At 44.4% G+C, this 20,822-nt stretch overlaps 1 protein-coding gene across 2 annotated transcripts in view; it reads left to right on the top strand.

The window, feature by feature from the left end:
• Nucleotides 1-20,822, top strand: part of MCC (MCC regulator of Wnt signaling pathway) — a 363,930-nt gene that overhangs the window by 327,433 nt on the left and 15,675 nt on the right. For both annotated transcript variants that reach the window (XM_090038383.1, XM_090038384.1), the window contains 2 exons: nt 7,102-7,308; nt 8,239-8,336. In XM_090038383.1, coding sequence (XP_089894509.1) covers nt 7,102-7,308; nt 8,239-8,336 — 305 coding nt within the window. The remainder of the gene's footprint in view (nt 1-7,101; nt 7,309-8,238; nt 8,337-20,822) is intronic.

The raw sequence follows: 20,822 nt of genomic DNA, 5'->3' as shown, positions 1-20,822 counted from the left end.
CCTTAATGATAAGTGTGTGACATACCTAGTGCCCTTTCTGTCTACAAAGCTGTGTTAGGGTGACAGACATGGAAGCTTAGGGTGATTTTTTGGGGTGAGGCAAGGGGGCACGTAGCGGGGTTGGCATTCATGCTCCAGTAGCTGGATAGTGTTGGAGGGCAAGAGCATTAGCAATGACTAAGCCCATATGAAGTAAGCAAAGACTTTATCTACAACGCTAAGCTTATGACACGGTAACTGACAAGCCCAGATGGTTGCAGCAGAGATATGGCAGTGAAGTTGCTGGAGGGAGACCAAGTGCATGGCAAAGCAATACTACCATGATGCTTCATTACTTTTCTCACAGGCTTGCACATGTGCAGCTCCCAGGCTTGCAGGCTGAGGCAGAACAAATCCACCTCCATTTAATATTGCCTCAGGAAGGAGGAAGCGTGTCTCAAAAGCTTTCATCTTTAATGTACTCAAGTGGTCACTAATCCAGAGCCATTCTTGAAACTGCTGTAACACAGATGTGGGGCAGTAGCGGGAAGCAGGTGGTGCAAGAGCACAAAGGTTTACAGTTACAGTTTGGTAGGACTGAACTGTGGCCCCTGATCAAAAGACAAAGTTATGTGGATATAACTAAGAGTTCAATTTTTATACCAATTTAGTTAAACTGGTTTTATACCAATTTAGTTAAACTGGTTTGACTTTTTTGTCAGTTTAAGCCTGTCTTCTGTTGGTGTAGTCTGTCAGTGTATAGGTGCCATTTGAACCTGTGGGGCATAACCTTCTAGCATCATGAACCCAGTGCTTGTGAAATGACTGCACTACAGGGCAACATTGCCCTCTTGTAGCGAGGGAGGGAAAGAGAGGAAGGGGTGTCTGGGGGAAGAGAGGGAGAGAGTTTACTTCCCATAAACAGTGTTTACCATAAGGGAAGGGGACAGAACAGGGGCTCACTTCCAGTAAGTAATATAGAGGAGCAAGAGGGTTGCAAAGGCCAAACTGCTTGCCCCTGCACCCTTGTGCTGCAGGCCAGATCCAGTTACTTCAGGGGCCAGATACAGCCCGTGGGCCACACGTTAAGCACCACTGGTCTAAACTGATGGAACCAAGCTAAGCTGATATAAGTCTATACACAATACTTGCACCAGTTTAACTTAACCAGCTGGAGTTGAGGCTGTGCAGATTCTGTGGGTAGAGTAGACAGAAGCATGCATGTCAACCTTACATTTGTTTTCATTCCTCACTTTCCACTGTGTATGCTTTCTGGTTGATCCCTGCAAGACACTGAGATGTGCCCTCTTGTTTACTGACTACTTTATCCTCACACCTGCAGTGGGTATCATAGCTACCATCACCGTACTCCAGCCACACTGGTTTCAGGGGATCTATTTGAAGTCCACGAATGTCACTCTTCACTGAATAAAACAAGGCACTGAGTCACAGATTCATAGAAGTGACCAAAGTGGTCATCCAATCTGATTGTCTTCATAACAAATAAAATACTTCCCCGTTAATTTGTCTATCAGCTCTATAACTGTTCTTTAAAATAGAGCAGTGGTTTTCAACCTTTTAATTCGTGGACCCATAAAAATTTTGAATGGAGATGCAGCCCCCTTTGTATTGTAAGTGTGGGTATTCACATACTTTTGATAGATCATAGTCATCTTTCGCAGACCCCGTAGACGTAGGGTCCACAGACCACAAATTATAAACTATCTCTTAGAAGGAGCCCCACCTGAATTTAAAGTAGTGGGATTCTTAACTGGGATGTCATGGTAGCAGCAGCCAGGTAAAACTGCCCTATACATACACTCCTTCTGCTTTAGGGCTCTGATAACCCTAAAGCTGTAGCTGCTGGCTGGTGCTGTAGCCCTTCCTGTTCTGCACCTCCTATGCTCTCCCAGAAACAGAGACACACAAGACTCTCACGCCTCTGTTTCTGAGGGGAGTTGTGGGAAGACCAGGAGGAGAAGCGCAAGGTGGAGATGGATGAGAAAGAGCTACCCAACACGCAGCAGCTCGTGCCTGCTTTAGATTAGCTAGAGCTCTAGTGCAGCAGTACTGTGTGCACCACAGCTCTTCCTAAGCTATCTGTGCAGCAGACGTGGGGCACATTTTTACCTGGAGATGGCCAAACCTGGTTGACAAGCACTGGGGTCACAGAGAAGCAGGGCTGGAAGAGACCTCTAGAAGTCATCTACTCCAGCCCCCTGCCTGAGGCAGGATCATCCCTATCCAAACCATCTTATGCAAGCATAATCTAAACTCTACCTAAGACTACCCTCGCCCTAACACAACATAAACCGGACACCTTAACCTGCTACAGGTTAAGGTGGGGGACTATAGCAGCCAATGTCCTTCTTATATGAAATGTTGCCAATAGGTGCTCAAGAGGCCCCAGGTAGATGGCCATGCCTCTTGCTACAGGGAAAGGCAAAACCCCCCACAGTCTGTACTAGTCTGCCCATGGGGTAAAAATCCTTCCTGACTCCAGATACAACCATCAGTTCGACCCTGAACGGAGGGGTAAGACCCTCTAGCCAGGAACCTCCGGCTTTGCCCCTAGCAGGACAGTCGGTACATCCCATTTGAAGTCCCCAGCCTTAGCTGTAGCCAGCTCCAGATGCCTCTGGGGAGGCTTAAAAACACCCTGATACATATAGCAGAAAAGTGGGGAGGTTGGAGTGGGAGCAACCAACAAAGCCCAGAAGCATGGGAAATACCCATGGTAGAACATAGGCATAGCTATGCCTACATCATCTCTGACCAGTGGCTGTCCAACCTCTTCTCAAACATATCTAGTGATGGAGAGTCCACAGCTTCCCTAGGCAGTCTATTCCACTGCCTCACTTTTCTCACACTGAAGAAGTTTTTCTAGGTATCCAGTCTAAATTTACTTTGCTGCAACTTCAAGCCATTGATCCTGCGTCCTCCTCTCTGTAGCATTAGAGAAAAGTAAATGGCAGCCCTTCAAGTAACTCCTTCAGCGTCTTCTCATATAACTTGACTTCTAAGCCTTGATCATCTCTGCCCATGTCTGGACCCTTTCTAGCTTCTCTGCGTGCTTTTTAAAATGTGAAACCCAGAACAGTCAAGGCAGCACCAACATTGGTTCTCTACTGGGGCTGCTGCATCTTTCAAAGAAGTGCTGGAGGGGTGCTCTGAAATTGAAAAGGTTGAGAACCACTGATTTAAAGACTTCAAGTAATGGAGAATCCATGTGCCTAAGTAAATTGTTTCAACTCGGCCACCTGGGCGACAGTGATCATCACCTGCTGGAATTCACCATCCAGCGCAAGGTAGCAAAAGCCTGCAGCAAGGCAGCAGCCCTAGATTTCAGGAGGGCGGACTTCAATGAGCTAAGGAGAATAGTCGGGGAAGCGCTGAGGTCCTGGAGGGGAGGGGAGCCAGGTGTCCAAGGAGAGTAGTCGCTCCTTAAGGAGACGATCCTCCAAGCCCAAAGGGAAGTAATCCCAACACGGATCAAAGGGAACAGGAGGGCGCAAAAGCCCCCATGGCTCACCAGAAGCATCCAGGAATGTCTCCTAGATAAAAGGGAGGCGTACACCCAATGGAAGGGAGGGGCCATCACCAGGGAGGATTATACTACGGTTGCTCGGGGATGCAGGGGGGCAGTCAGGAAGGCCAAGGCGGAGATGGAACTGGGACTAGCTTCCCAGATCAACAACAACAAGAAATCCCTTTTTAAATACATAGGGGGCAAAAAGAAGGTACTGGGTAATGTGGGGCCCCTGCAAGACACGCTAGGAAATTGGTCGTCACACCAGATGACAAAGCTAACCTATTTAACGACTTCTTCACCTTTTTTCTGAGCAGGGACCAGATCAGCCCCCACATGGGGCCCCTCTCAGGCCCACCTAGGGGAGGCACACCTAGGCCAAGGGTTAGTGAGGAACTAGTCGGGGAACTTCTGGAGGGACTGGATGTATTTAAATCAGCTGGTCCGGACTATTTCCACCCCAGAGTGCTGAGGGAATTGGCTGAGGTCATTGCGGGACCCCTGGCACGGCTTTACAAGCACTCGTGGTGCTCTGGTGTGGTGCCAGAGGACTGAAAGAGGGCCAGCGTGGTTCCCATCTTCAAAAAAGGGAGGAAGGAGGACCCGGGAAACTATAGGCCAGTTAGTCTTACCTCAATCCTGGGTAAGCTTTTTGAGAGAATTACCCTGGCGCATGTCCACGAGGGCCCAGCAGGGGAGATTATGCTTAGGGGCAACCAACACGGGTTCATTAGAGGCAGGTCCTGTCAGACCAACCTGATGGCTTTCTACGACCAGGTCACCAAATCCTTAGATGCAGGGGTAGCAGTGGACATAATCTTCCTGGACTTTAGGAAGGCCTTCAACGCTGTCTCTCACCCTGTTCTCATTAAAAAACCAGGGGACTGTGGTGTCAACACCCACACAGTCAAATGGGTCACCAACTGGCTGGAGGGCAACACCCAGAGAGTGGTAGTGGACAGGTCCTATTCAGCCTGGGGGGATGCAGGCAGTGGGGTCCCCCAGGGCTCGGTCCTCAGGCCCGCACTGTTCAACATCTTCATCAGTGACTTGGACGAGGGGGTAAAAAGCACCCTGTTCAAATTTACTGATGACACTAAGATGTGGGGGGATGTGGGCACGCTAGAAGAGAGGATTAGGCTACAATTGGACCTAGACAGGTTATGGGGTGGGCGGATGAGAACAGGATGGGTTTCCACACTGACAAGTACAAGGTGATACACCTGGGGAGGAAGAACCAGCAGCACACCTACAGGCTGGGGAACTCCCTTCTCATCAGTGCAGAGGCAGAAAAGGATCTTGGAGTTGTCATTGATGCCAAGATGAATATGGGCAGGCAGTGTGGGGGTGCAGTCAGGAAGGCCAACCACACCTTTTCATGCATCCACAGATGCATCTCGAGCAGGTCCAAGGAGGTGATCCTCCCCCTCTGTGTGACACTGGACAGGCCGCAGGTGGAGTACTGCATCCAGTTCTGGGTGCCGCACTTCAGGAGGGATGTTGACAGCATGGAGAGGGTCCAGAGGAGGCCTACGCGCATGATCAGGGGGCAGCAGGGCAGACCCTACGAGGAGAGGCTACGGGACCTGAACCTGTTCAGCCTCCACAAGAGAAGGCTGAGAGGGGATCTAGTGGCCTGTTACAAATTAGTCAGAGGGGACCAGCAGGCACTGGGGAAGTCACTGTTCCCCCGAGCACTATCAGGAGTGACCAGGAATAAAGGTCACAAGCTGGCAGCAGGTAGATTTAGGCTAGATATCAGGAGGCGCTACTTCATGGTCAGGGCAGCTAGGATCTGGAACCAACTTCCAAGAGAAGTGGTGCAGGCTCCTACTCTGGGGGTCTTTAAGAAGAGGCTAGATGTACACCTTGCTGGGGTCATTTGACCCCAGTACTCTTTCCTGCCATGGCAGGGGATCAGACCAGGTGATCTGCTCAGGTCCCTTCCAACCCTACCAACTATGAAACTATGAATGGTTAATTACTCTCATTGTAAAAAAAACACAAAAGTTTCTTTCTTGAGCATATTTGTTGGACTTCAGCTTCCAGCTGCTGGATCTCTCTTTCTGCTAGATCAAAGAGATCTCTACTAACAGAAATCTCTTTTGCAAGTAGATGTTATGTGGACAGTGATCAAGTTGCTGCTTAATCTTTTGTGCAGTAAACTTAGGTGGAATCATATCATCTAGTCCAAACTCTGCTCAAGCCGGGATAATCCCTATCCAAACAATTTTATACAAGTCTTTATCTAACCTGTTCCTAACACTACACAATCAACTCTATGGCATAACCACAAGGGACATAGCCCAAGGGCACCAAAGCACCCCAGCCTGCCACAGGTAAAGCAGGGGATTAACAGCAGTCAGTGTGCTGGTGCTGCAAGGCCTGTTAAAGTGCACTTGAGATCCAAGAAAGAGAGCTATTCCTCCCACTATGGAGGAAGGCAAAAATCCCTACAGACCAGTTTTTTTTCAAGTCTGTTAAGTCAGATCTTCCTTTAGTCATTCTTGTAGCTCTTCCTGAACCCTTTCCAATTCCATCTTCCTCTTTGGAGTGTGAACACCAGAACTGGAAACTGTATTTCATTAGTGGTCTCAGAAATGGCATATAAAGAGGTATAGTACCACCCAGTAAGTTGTATTTGATACTCCCCTGCAAATTATTCCAGGATTGTACCCACCCTTTTCTCTACAGCATTCCACTGGGAGCTCATGTTCAATGAATTACCATTGAACTGTCATCTCTAAATGCTGCTTTTCAGGATACATTGCCCAGTCCCATACAAGTGACCTATATGCTTTGTTCCTACATCGTATGACCTTGCATTTAGCTATATTAAAGCACATGCAAGTGCATGCAGTTCAAGTGATGCCAAGTATAACTGACCTGTCCCCATTACTATGTTCCTTTTTACCAGTTTTTGTGTTTCCCAACAGATTTTATCAATAATGATTTTACATTTTCTTATGGATCATTGATAAAAATAAAGATTAGCATCAGGCCAAGAACAAAACCGTGTAGGATCTTATAGAAACAAACCCACTGGGTGACAGTTCCTTGTTTACATTGTTCTTTATAGTTTGTCAGCTACCTAGGTTTGATCCATTTAAGATAGCTACATTAATTTAAATTAATTATTTTTTCCTTAGATTACCATGCCTCTCCTAGCATGTAACTTAACCGCCTTTGAATTTGGTTGTGACAGTCTAAATGCTAATTGGTGTACTCAGAAAGAAGCAAATATTGCACCAACTCAGACTTATCTCTCAGTTGGGTCTTTTATGTCCAAATGAATGCAGGTTGCAAATGTTTTCCTAGTTATTTTTGCTTATAAATATAACACACATGATCTCATTCAGTTAAAAAAAAACCCACACATTTATTGTAGAAAACTCCTGTCTGTTATGTGTCTGGAAATGATTCTTGTTACAGGAGCACACTTATATATAGTGATTCCCAAATTAAAAATACATTGAAAATCAAACTAAAGCTTGAAGCATTGGTAAGTAATGCAGATGTGATTTAATTCCTTGTCTAAACACTGTCTCCCATTTATGTACAATTCTTTGAAGTGATCTGCCTCTCTTCAACAGGAGGAGATGGCTGAGCTAAAGGCACAACTGTACCTTCTAGAGAAAGAAAAGAAAGCACTTGAATTGAAACTAAGTACCCGAGAAGCCCAAGAACAGGCCTATCTGGTCCACATCGAGCACCTTAAGTCTGAGGTGGAAGAGCAAAAAGAACAGAGAATGAGATCTCTCAGCTCCACCAGCAGTAGCAGCAAAGATAAAATGGGCAAGGTCAGGAATTAATGAGTTTCCAGGTTCAGAGTAAACATAATTAATCACATTTCTTCCCCCAGGAGGTATAAGCATGATAACCACTCTGGCTTTCATGTACACTTGCACAATCCTTTCTGATTCTTTCAGGTATTAAGTGGCATGTTCCATTCTAGGATTTAGGAGCACTTTGATCCTATATCCCCTGACTGAAGTGCACTTATTATTTCTGGGGAGGAATGCAGTCAGAACCAACCCCAATAACTGTTATTGCAAAGATTATTATGGTCTTTCAAGAATTGCTTCTCCTTGCAAGTTGATGACAGAGGATATACATATCCAGAAATAAACTGGGATCCACTAGACCGCATATCTCTAGAGAATGGCTAAGGATTTAATTAAAATCCTATCCTATAGTCTAGATAGGTTTCAATTAATGGGGAGGAAATTATTTCTCCTTTAATTAACATAAGGTATGTTTGTTTAGGTTTATAATTTTGCTGTGAAAATGGGAATATTTTAAATTCTGTAATCCCTCATTCCCTCATCTGTGCTTCTGTGTCCCCAGAAAACCTCGCCAGTTTTTTTGGGGGGGGGGTGCAGAGGAGTGGAGCAGTGTCCTTTTTTCCTATGGATATTTTGGTGAAACATCCTTTGAATTTTTGTTTGGTCAGTGGGTATTTTTCCCCTTTAAATATGGTGTTCACATGTAAAGTGAAATAAGACAGCAATGGGAATATGCTCAATAATGTGAAATGTTGCATAAAACACTAGATGAGTATGTGAAATGGCGTGTCTGGCCATTGGAGTCTGGATCTACCTTGTGAATTGTGTGGTGTTTAGTTTGTTTTGGCTCAGTTTAAAAAGCATTCGTGAGCTTAAAAGTGCGGTTAGTTCATCCCTTAATGTGATGAGTAACTTTGGGTGAGATGATGCTCCTGTATTTTTCAGGAATGCACTGATGGGACCACAGTGCCATTAACACTAGCTGAGCTGAGACCATACAATGAGAGTGAACTGGCTGCAGAGCTAACAAATGCACTCAGGCGGTAAGTAACCTCTTCCACTTCCTGGAGACTTGATTTATGCAACAACCTTAGGGTAAAAACAGACATTGGGTTTATCTAGGGTCTGATTATCCCAGGCTTTGACTCATATCACAACAAGGACCGGATTTACACAGGTAACTTGAATGGCAATTTAACTGAATTAGCCCCAGTTGTCCTGGGGAAAAAGTACTCTCAGATATTTCACAGGTACTTGAAGTGGATCAGTAGTCATGTACAATCTGTAGGATCCCAGAGTAAAAGGCTTTGTCCCTAGAGAAATCCAAACTCTGTGTTTAAGCCCTAGAGTAAGATTTAAATTTAGGTTTTCTTTTTGGTCTGGCAGTCTTTGTAGAGATCTCTCAGGTGTGTTTATAGGCAAAATCAGAGCTAAAAGTTTGTAACCATCTCTTTACTGCTGCTTGCTTTTAACTGATTTCTTTGTTTATAAGGTTTTCCATGATGCTGATCTCAGTCCTTAAAATTCCCTCAACATCAGTGAACGTTATTCTTGCCAGGTCCTTGAGAAGTAGGGAAGTGTTGCTGTTCCCATTTTAATTATTTGCCTGAGTTTACACCTGATTGCCATTGCAAAGGTAGCATTAGAATCCAGGTCTCCAGATAAGAAAATGTGCCCCAGGTCAGTACTTGGGTGGGAAACCAATGTAGAAGCTGGTGTAGAGGCATTTTGCTGATTCAACAGCTGCATTCATCTCTTTGAATGAGGACCAACACAATTCTGTAGCTTGATGACAGGGGAACATTGTTGTGGGAGCTGTTGGCTTTCAGATGAGAAAGGAAACGGATATCTTGACAAATAGTTGTTATTAATGGACATATTTTGAAGCTGAAGCCTGCCTGCAGTTAAACGCCTATTCTGTGTTTGCATGTGTAGTGACTGCAAGCTATGCAGTTTGTGGTGACCATTATGAAAATGATGTTAAGTGATAGTGCGCAAACACATTTTACCCTTGCCTCCAGTCGTAAAGATCCATCCTTTATACAGAGCCCACAGATTTATTTTTATTTTGTGTATTTATGTATTTATTTATGCAAGAGACCGGGTGTCCAGTTCCTGCCCTGATAATTATGTTCTGCCTACTAAAAATCCTTCTAACAGTTTCAGGATGAAAAAAATATTTTCTTCTATATTTTTGGACTAAAATGAGTGTGTAGTGTTGTTGAGTCCTATCATTTTCCTCTGTAGGGTAGCTTAATTTCATGGTTGAGGTTGTAAGGTGCCTATAGATATTTGAACATGAAAGGCATTATATAAATGTAAGATCATCACTTGTGTAAAAAATCAATAGTGCTCATATTATTTGCTTTATAGTGTTAGGTTGCAGTTGCTGCACATCTAGTTTGGTTGATGCAGTAAACAAAAATGGTGGTTTAAAAAAATTGTAATTGGTGTTCTGTATATGCATTTGGTTGGGTAAAAGCCCTAAATGACGTAAGTGGAGTAATCATTGCCCAAGGGCCGTTTGCCTCATCTCTGCAGAGTCTGATAGTGGTGCTAGAAGCAACTGGGTCAGCATTCTGTGTGTATATCTTTTAACTGTAGCTTTTGGGTTTTGTTGCCTTTACCATTTGGTTTCCAGTTGATGCCCCTGGCCTTGGGTAGCAGAGGCAGAGCAGAATCACAGAGCGTGGTTTGCTAACTAAATGCAGAAAAACTTCAGTTTATCTACTGCACCTTAAGTTGATTAGCCAGTATTTCCAGTTAAAAACCTAGCAAATGCATAGCAAGTAGCGCTGGTTGGGCAGAAGAGGGAAAGAAAAATAATTAGATTAAACTAGACATAAAGTTGGAGCTAAGGCTCAGTATATAATGGAAATAAGACTGAGTTAGCTATGACCATGTTAAATGGGATTGTTGCTGCCAGAAGGGCTCAGACACATATTCCATGATGTGTGGAAACAGAGATATTTTTCTGAGGACTATGCTAGCCAAACTAGTCTATAAACTAACCGCCATATGTGTTCTCTTGTGTTTAGCAGCGTTCTCAGGCAAAAAGTCCTATCCAGAGGGAAGCTACTGGGACCTGATTAGTGATAGCTATATTTAAAAAAAAATCAACTTGGTTTTGATCCCAACATACAAAGGGCCTTATAGTACTGCATAGATTTATATTGTTGTGAATCCAGCCAAATTACTGCGTTCTTGGGGAGAGACCTTGCGATCTGGCACTGACAATTTCTGTTTCTCTCGCACAAATGGAGAATGACTAGCATCCCTTGTGTTCCAGGTGTCTGTGAAGACTCCACTTCCTAACAGAACTGTATGTTCAAAAGTAAGCGCTGATTTAAATAAAACGTTATTCTCAGTCCTTTCATTTGCAAAGATCACCTTCCAAGTGTGAGCTGGAAGTGAAATGGTTCAGTATCATCTTCCTGAAACTTCAAAGAGCTTTTGAAGGAGGGAGATAAGAGCTAGGAAATTAACTGAAGCCTAATGGAGGCATTCAAATGGGAATGTTGTTAAATATCACAATGCTTATAACATTTGCAGAAATATCCAGCCATTGGGCTTTATCTATTATTGTTACTTGCACTGGCAGAGACTGAGACAGCGAGGATAATAGGCCATTAAGTTCACTCAGAATTCAGTCCCCGATCCCTGTCCGTCCCTTCCTCCCTCCACCTTCCCCCCACCTCCCCACCCCCAATCTCCTTCATGGCAAAAACACGTCCAAACCTTTTAAAATGTCATACAGAAAGAGGGGATGAATCTCTTCTAGCACAAAGTTTCAAGCCTTCCCTACTTCATTAAAACTAGCCTTCTCTCCTAAACAGTTTCTGTTTTGCAATTGCTGAAGTGCATTTAGAGGCTTCTCTCTTGAACTAATGCTAGTTGTGTTTTAAAATAGCTTATTTCTTTCAACAAAAAAAAAGAAGGAGATCATCTTGTGCACGGAAAAAGCCTGTCATTGATCTAGTGGTTTGGAAGCATTTACTTTTTCATGGTCTGCAGCTGGTTTTGCAACAGCACCACCAGGTCTCTGCTGCACTGCAGTAACTACTTGGCTGCTTGATGCATTCACAGAAAGTACTGCCCTTGAGTCAGCTTTTGGGGTCCACCAGCCTGGCTCCCTAAAGTGTCAGTGGTAAGGCTTGTACATGAATTGTCCAGGGAGATCCAGCACAAAGAAGATCCAGCATTTTAGCAATGTGGTTTCATTGCACATTTACATTTGTTCCGGTGTGTCACTGTTTCTGTGGAAGCTAACTGAAATAAGACATAAGGCTTCCCATAGCTGTGCACACTATGACAATCCATCTGCTGTCCTTTCCATAGAGATTTATTCTTCCCTTTTCTCCATGCATAAACCGCACATTAACAAATAGAATTAATTATATTTTATCTGCAAGTCGCATGCTATAATGTCACATCAGGGTCAGCAAGATTCCCAATCTTGAAGGCTAGAATTATTTTAAATAAGTTAGCTTTGACCAAACATAAATTCCTCCTCCCAATGAATTTTTTGTGTGATACTTTTTTTAACCCCTCCCCTCCTTCACTCCCTGTAGTCTGATGCTTTGATGGATATGAGACTCTTTTCCTCCAAATGAAGACATTAGAGACTCAAGAAAATTACTTTGTTGGCAGAAAATATTTCATTTCCATGATGGAGAGAAACTATTCCCAGCTGCCCAATGGCTAGAGTTCCCAGTGCCAGACACAGTGAGGGCCCAGGACAGCAGTGGATGTTATACAGTCTCTAAGGTGACACATAAATGATACAGGCAGGCTCTCTTCCACTACTCCAGGAGGAAGCACTGCAGCTTGGTTTATTTGACTTTATACTTAGTAAATGCACCATCAGGTCATAAGTCCTTACAGCAGCTACACTGGAGGGAGGAGGAAATGTGAAAAATGTCCTGTGGGGAACAAGCTTGCTTTGGCAGGAAGATGGCTGTAGTGATGTAACTGAGTCTTATTTGGTCTCTACGTCCTTTGATTCTATGAAAAATGGATGAGAAGGATGAAGTGACTAAAAACCCCTGCATGCCCCTGGGACCAGGCAAGAGCATTCTGATTCTTGAGGCCCCATCGTCTACTCTTACCATGCACAACAAAGGCATGGGGTTTGTATTGCGTTGGTTTTTTTTTTCTTTCGTGTAATCTTGTATGCTCATTAAAATGCCTGGAGAGGAGGACTTAGAGTTCCAGGGATTGTTAGTGGAATACAAGACAAGTCAAACCCAAGCATGGTTGGTAGGGGGGCTGTCTGAAGTGACTCCACGATGCTGGTCCAATTCTCAGTGGATTGGTGTCCGTATCACAAAAGCTTCTGTTCCGTTTGGCACCTTGGTTGTGCCCCTCTCAGTGGAGAGGCTAAGAACACAAGCAGCTTACAGCAGAGCATGGACATAGTTGTACTTTTCCCTGGTATTAGATCAGCTGAGTCAACAGAAAGCTGTTCTGTATCATGACAGTGGCTGTTTCTTCATGTAATGCCAGCTACGGCTTAACCAAGCTGGACACTTTGGTTTTAAGCTTCTGCAAAGCCCATAGATGTTTGGATCCTGGATTCATAATAGAAATTAGGACCAGCCCTTAATGTAGGAACTTGATTAGAAATAAGTATCTTTTAACATTAATAAGGCTGCTGTTGGAGATCCAGAAGCCCCATAACATCATACTGTAATGATGTGGCACAGTGACATTTAAAGTGGCACAGCTAAATGTACTTTTCTCCCATACTGCAGTACAAAGCAGACATGCAGATGCCAGTCAAGCTTTGTATTAAAAGGCAGTCTTTTCCCCAAAGCACTAGATATGCTGCTTTTGCCAGCTTTGTTTCACATTTGCTGCTTTTTCCATGACCTAATTATCACAGCTACTAAATGGTCAGTGGAGGGAAGATGTGAAATTCTCAATATTTGAGAGCCAAACAGATTGTGACAGATTGTAATAAAGTCTGCAGCACAGCTCTGCAAATGACACAGTCAGCTGCACTATTCAAGGATCCCTGTCTTTTCATGACACTGCTGTCATCAAGTTTCTCCCTAGCCAGCAAGTTTTTCTTGGGAAAAACACAGGATTCTGCATGGAATTTGTGGAAATAGCCATGTGATGTATAACACAATAAGCATGTCCAAGAGAGATCTCCCCCAGAGGGGAAAAAAGAACTGATTGTAGTGACAAGATGGGACAGATTCTCAGGACACTGCAGGCAACAACCTACCTTTTCAACTGAAGCTGAAGAGATTTCCTAATAAAGTCATTCTCCACCTTCACATAACTGAGTTGCGCTCAAAGGAAGCCCAAGGACAAGGTAAAAGACCTCGGCAAAGCTACACTCAGCAGCTTGACAAGACAAGTGCCTGCATTGCACCCCATCCATTCCAGAAGTTCCACTAGCATAATTTTTCAGAGGTGCCATATACCCAGGGGTTTCTTTGGTTTCTGAGAGGCCTGCAGCTGCTCCAAGCCTCTATCAGGCAACACATTTGAAAAGATAAAATGATGCAGCACTCCTTGCTTCACAGGGCAACAAGATAGGTTTTAAAACATTCAACACCTCTCCTTTTCATGACCACCGTCAGACCGGCAGCAGGACACAATACCCCTGCATCTGCTAGCCCAAATGAGCTTTTGAGGTAGGGAGAGGTGGTGTTTGAATGACTTCCATAAAGCATTCTGTGAGTACTGATTTGTTGCTATCCAGAACAACAAGCATCAGCATAGCCATCTTCTTTTGTGTTCCAGATCCCCAAGCTAGCCCTGAGTGGTAAGGTAACTGTGCTGTTGAAATGGCTTGAGTGTGTTGTATGTAGTTGCGTCATTAGATGTTGGTTTAAACTGCCAGTAAAAAAAGGATTCAGCTGCACTGATTTGAAATGCACGGCCCTGGTTGCCTGAGAAGGGGAACTTCATTTGGAAATCCTGGTGGCTGAATCAGAGACTACATGTGTATCCTCCAGTTCTACTGGCATAGGCAACGTGTAGGAGGGTAATGGGGGGGCACGTGCCCCCCCCACAACTGAGCACTCCAGCTGGTAGTGGGGCACAGAAAGTGGCTCTGCCAGCGGTAGATCCCCTCTGATGCCCCCGTCGTGCCCTGTTGGTGCCCCCCCAATTCAGGAGGCACCAATTGCCCGTGTCTACTGGAATAGCAGGATGTAGTGCCTAAGTAGGGGGGAATCCAGGCACAGAGAGTAGGGAGGGAAGTCATGAGATCCTCAGGACCCTGTCTAAGGCAGCCTGGATCAAAACTAAACCAGCAGCAAATAGACAGAAAACCCCAAATCCAATTCTATTGTCTAAGGTTTATGCTGTAGTTTCCTTCTCCAACCAAAAAGGATTCCTCAGCATTTTGTGCAGCTAGAATTTGAAACAAGAGAAAATGTAGAGGCCCTGTTAACTACCCTTTCAAATAAAGCCATTCCATGAACCTGAGCCAAAAGCTCTTTAAAGCATTCAGCAATTGTCCCTTTTAATTCCACCCAGCAATTGTTGTAAAACCAAATTCTCCAATACTACTATGACAACAATTTCAATATATAAATGGTAATATTTTTCCAAGGATGTAGCTGAACATGCTTACTCTAAAAGTAATTTTCCCCCTTTTAAACAGGAAAGTCAGGGATTTCCCCAGTGGGCTTCTTTAGTTTCCTGCTGACTGCTCACTGCAGCAGAGTTATTAACAAACTGAAACAGACCCACAGTCTCTGTGTGACCTGCTGGAGGTGTGTCTGTGATCACAGGCTTGCTCCCTGTCACCAGACTTCTCTCTTGCTGTAGGTTACACAAGATGTGAGGTGCTGCTGGTAGGTTTTTCACAACTCCCTGCTGCAGGAGTCAATTGGAAAAGAGCAGCTGGGGGTGAGATGAGAGGTGATATACTGGTCCTTGTAGGGGAAAATTTCTGCAGTCCTAACTACTCTGAATCTAGAGTGCATAGGACTCAGGGCATTTATACACATACATTTTTGTGCTGTGACATGCCAGAGATCCGGCATGTCGGAGCAGACTCGATTAATCAGATCTCTGGCATGATTAATCGAGTCTGCTCTGCACACAAGCTGATGCACACTGCACCACATCGCATGAAGTTGTATAAGTGGCGAAATGCACATCAGCTCAGAGAAAATGGCAGCGGAGCGCTTTTGAACTGAAACACTGTCGATGTGTTTCAGTTCAAAAGCGTGCCACCACCATTTTCTCAGCACTGACATGCATTTCGCCATTTATACAAATGCATGTGGTGCACCACTGAGCACTTTTAAAAGCACATGTACAATGCCCTGAGGGTTCCTTTAAAACAGTTCTTTCATCTAAATGCAAAAAGGTCCGATTCCAGCCCATGTAGATATACACAAGCTAGCAGTATGGGCACCATCACAGGCTATGTAAACTCAGGATGGATTAATACTCATCAGCAGAGTATTCCACCACAGCTCCACGGTTGTCAGTACCCAAGTTAGGTACCTTAAAACTAGCATATGTCTACCTGAGTGGCAGTCATAGCCTCAGATTGCCCTGTAGACATACCCTTATTCTGAAAAGGCACAGTATTATAAATAGCGCTATTATTTTTAAATGTTCTGTTGTATTAAACCTTCTCTTGCTGATTCTTCATATTCTGCTGATTTATAATAGCAATCAGGAGAGTGAAGCTGTGCCCAGAATTTCATAAATGCATGTAGCCCTGTAGTGCATTAATGGAATACAAAGTGCACCTCCAGGTTTGTTATCACTCAGATAAATTGCCCAGAATACGTGCCTGGAAGGGCAGAAACATTAGAAGGGTTTTCACGAGCCAGACTGACTTAGTTGATTGGGGAACAATAGAAATTAAGAGTGATACAAAAATGGCTCCAAATGTAGAAAGAGTATTTTCTTAGGGTCTTCAAGGGAATAGGAGACAGCTGACCTTCCAGCAGTTCACAGCTATGGTGAAGTTGCTGACATGTCAGTGAAAATGGAAAATGCAACACCTTGAAGGGGAGAATCTTCCTTCCTGTGGTTTTGGTTACTAAGTCAAACTGTGAATATATCTTGTTTCCTCAGACTCCAAGCTAAAATAGCAGTAACTGCTGCTATAGTACCCCTGTGTCGTAGTAGCAATTTGTCATAAAAAGCCCATTGATGTGAAAGGAATGTGACAGTAAATAAGTACACACCAGGCACACAACAGGATTGGATCCCTGTGGATTGGTTTGTAGGATTGTGTGAGGTTTCTGTAGACTGTAGAGCACTTCATCAAGCTGCTGTGGTGTCTTGCATGAGAATCCCTGACAGAGAGTAGAGGGTTTGATGTTCTTCGGCTGACTCTACTAGATCAAGAAAAGGTAACAACACTTCCTGGATTTTGCCACTGTAAATTATGAGTTAGATTGATTTACCTGATGCAGCAACATTGCAGGTTCCCAGTTGTGTAGTAAGTGTTGGTAGAAGTAAATATGCTGCATAAGTGGTGCTTGATGCCCTGGTAGCTAGGGGCTCTGAACTGGCGCCTGAAAAGAATTTGACCAGTTTGGGATGGACTGGCTCCATGGCAGGCAGCAGAGATGCTGATTCCTTGGCCCCCACATGCAGAGCCCCTGTTGCAAACCGGAAAAAGGGCAGTATAGGGACTGAGAACATAAGAACAGCCATACTGGGTCAGACCAAGTCCATCCAACCAACAGTGGCAAGTAGCATTTGCTTTAGAGGAACAGTATAAGAAACAAGGCATGTATAAGCTGATCTGTCTTCTGTTGTATCTTCCCAATTATCAATAGCCATAGGTTAGGGATGACCTGAGTCTGAGGTTACATCCCTGAATACTGTTTAATGGCCCCTGTCGGACATACCCTCCATACACTTGTCTAATGGCTTTTTGAACTTGGTTATGTTTTTGGCAGTTAATTCCACAGGCTTGTTAGGTGCTGTGTAAGAACAAGAGTGGTAGTTCCTTTATTTGTTTGAAAATTTCATGGGGTGATCCCTGTTGACATCAGGGTTTGAAGTTCACTTTTACTCTTGGGGGAGCTGAAGGTGGCAGTGGCAGCGGCGGCAGCCGAGAGAAGCCGCAGGGCAGCCCGGGCGCAGGCTCCAGGCGGCTGCAGCAAAAAGCACCTGGCAGCAACGAGGGGGAAGGGCCGCTTTTCCCTCGCACTAAACAACAGTTTCTGCCTGACTGCTGGGGGAAGGAGGGGTCTTGTCTCTTATTCGGGGCTCAACCCCCTCAAGCCCTCCCATAATTCAAACCCTGGTTGTCATATGTGGAATAGTAAGTAATAGTTCTTTTTTGCAAATGTACGTATGTATCACCAGGTTACAACAGCCAGGACAAATCAGCTATTGGCTTCCTTTATCATTTGAAGAAAATTTCCTTAGGTTCTTTAAAGCCCTCATTATCATTTTCTTCCTTTAGTAATAGCTGCCCGCAGGGCTTGTATGAAGGGTGATCTGTTGAGAACATATGGGAATTGTTGCTTTATGGGGCTTCTCACCATGCAAGGTGCTGCAGCGTTGGCTTTTAATACAGTATGTTCTGGTCAACCTGTCATTTTAAATGGGGCTACATTATTTTTGTTTTTTCATCTTCTCCTCCTTCCTTGGTGTACGTGTTATCCAGAATGCTGAGGCCAATCCTATTTCCTACTTCCTGGCACAGGCAGACACTTTGACTTCTATGCTGTTCTAGCCAGGTTTGTATGGTCCTTATCAGCCAGGTATCAAAACAGAAGCACACCAGCTAACATCTAGCATCACAGTGGATCCTCTCCCATAGGTGAAATTGTGGGGAATTTATTTACTTCTGTTTTTTCATAAAGAATGCAAACTAGTGCATATAAACTGTGCTGTGTGCTTACATTAAAGTATGTCCAAAAAAATGTACCCTAGAGCCAGAGGGAAAGTTGATGAGGCTTATGATTATCTGCCATCACCTACCCCGGGGGGGGGGGGAGAAAAACAACTGAAGTACTTGAATTATACAAATACATTTTGTAGCTTATGCATGAAGCTATTCAATAGAGTTTTTAGGGTTCTAGGCTGTTTCCATTTTGACCTAACCAGTTTTCCCTAACTTCTTTTGTCAAAGCTTGTCTCTTGCTGAAAAGAGGGACTTATAGTTCTAACATTGAATTAGCTTAATAGTAGGTTGTTCTTTCCATAGTTATAAAATGCTGCCACTGTCAGACCAGCGCTGGAACTGCAAGCTGGCTAATCTCACCAAGGTCTTGGCGGATCCTGGAAGATTCCCCAGGCTGCAGCGTGGCATGTTGGTTCAGATGGTTCTTTCAGAGGCTTCAGTTCTCAGCTCTCTTGAAGGATAGATAAGGTGTGAATAGAAAGCCTGGAGAAGTGCTCCTCTTTGCCAGCCAGCTCTTAATGATTATGTATCAAAAATAACCAGTTTTCAAGTAAAAAGATGGGGTTTTCCTTCCTCTTCTCAGCCTTGCAAATGGGACATCAAGCTCAGTACTTCCCTTCTAGTACTTCCACTCTAGCAGGAGCAGTTCTGCAGGCTAAATTATGGCGTCAGTAATGTGCCTCTTCATAACAGTTGTCCTCAAATTAAAGATCATCTGTGCAATCCCAGCATGTTAAAGTTCTGCCACCACAGATGTGTGTGGGCAGGAGGGTTTTACAGGCATTACTGATTTACCCTGTACAGGTTTCCCTCACTTTATGGTGTACATGGATTCCTGGAAAACGGTGCATAACTTGAATTTGCATAAAGGGAAACTACTTTACAATGTAACAAATAGGGAGACGTTCCAAGACCTCGACTGCACTCACCTCCAGACCCATTTCTACCACTTTTACAAGACCATTTTGGTACTCACCAACCGCGGACAACGGGCACAGGGCACTATCATAATGGGGGTGGCAACTACAGAAACACGTCTCACAGGCTAACAGGACAGCAGTGTCATGAAAAGACAGGGATCCTTGAATAGTGCACAGGTTCTTCAGGGCTAACAAGAGGAAATAACAGCAGGAATGGTTGTAGTCTGTAAAGTTGGGACATATACGCTCAATCAACACAAGGGGCTCTGCTGGCTCACAAGGGAGGTTTAGATCCAGTACTGCAACATCTGTCACCTACATGCTGCCCAGTGGACTCCACAGCTCTGAAGTCGTTTCCCAGCCCCCCTCCCCCCCGCAACAATGCGTTGGCATAAGAGCAGTAGCAGGAGCATCAGGGTTCAGGACTTAAGCCTTGCCCCTTTCAGGGACATAGGAACTGAACTCTGTCTGCGTGGAAGAGAGGCATTTCCTGCTGCTCTGAACTCACAGCTGCAAGCCTTTTGTGGCAGAGCTATTAAGCCAGGTCACGTCCCATTTTACCCAGCAGCCCAGTGATAAGAGCAGTCACCGGGAATAAGGGGGGCCCACAATTATATCCCTCTTTTTCTGGTTTGTAGCAGGATTTGAATGCAGATCTCCCACCTTTCAAGAGAGAGCCCTAAGCCCTGGATTTAAACATGGTTCTTGCACATCCCAGGCAAGTACTCTAATCACTGGGCTATAAAGTAATCTCGGCCTCTCTCACACTCTCTCTCATGCACTCTCCTCCCAGTTAGACAGAAACAGAAGTGTTTCTGCAGTGGTTTTCTGCATCCCTCAGGGTAGTACTTACTGACATATGGGTAAAAGGGTGATATCTCCTCTTCTTCCTCCTCACTCTGTTCTGTGCGCAACTCAGTGTACTCGACGTGTTCCAAAAACCACTGCTGGACTAAGCCTCACAGTCATGATAAGCACTTACAAACCTTGCTGGGGTATAGCCATCTAGCAAAAGCAGATCTAGTTTTTTGAACAGAGGGATGCAGATAGCATGGTGCATCATCACATATAGCACAACACTTTCTTCCCTAGTTAAAAAGAAACTAGAAACTTTAATAGGCCAGGGGCCTGGGGTATATTGTTCAGTTTAAGATCCAAGCAAAAATAAATATAACTTTATTGGAATGGGCATTAATTTGCTATTCATATATCCTGTATGAAAACAAAACAAGGCAAAATAATCAAAAGATGTTTCATTACTTCTGGAGCCCTTAGAATTAAATGGGCGTCTTTTTAAGAGTCATAAAACAAAATCTGGCTTTCTTGAGCATCTTGACAGTGCATCCAGTGTTTCACTGAACATTATTTCCACACCTGAGTTAGTGTTTCTCATAGTGTTAAAAGCATTTTGCAGAGCTGTGAAATAGGAGCTAAATACCAGAAACAGGTAAGACAGCAGACTTGCAGCACAAAGGCTCTGCCTTGATTAGTGGAACCACTGAAGACCATAAAAAGGAGAGAGAGTCGTTAACACCTGTGGAGGGGAGAGTTTAGAAGGGATCAGGTAGATGATAATGACCCACCATGTCAGCTGACTCCCTCAGGGATGCTGCCTACTGCAAGGCAGTTGCTTTTAAAATTTGGGTGGAGCAGAGATCAAAGTGGGGGTGTAACTGTACTGCTTTCCTGTCCATCTGTCTGTCATCCCCCCTACCCCCCAATACAGCACCCAGTTTTTCAGTTTAAGTGCTGAAGAG

Source organism: Crocodylus siamensis, chromosome 3, assembly GCF_052110815.1.
Source record: "Crocodylus siamensis isolate JL-2025a chromosome 3, ASM5211081v1, whole genome shotgun sequence".
Taxonomy (NCBI): domain Eukaryota; kingdom Metazoa; phylum Chordata; order Crocodylia; family Crocodylidae; genus Crocodylus; species Crocodylus siamensis.
This window is presented reverse-complemented; position numbering and strand designations above follow the sequence as displayed.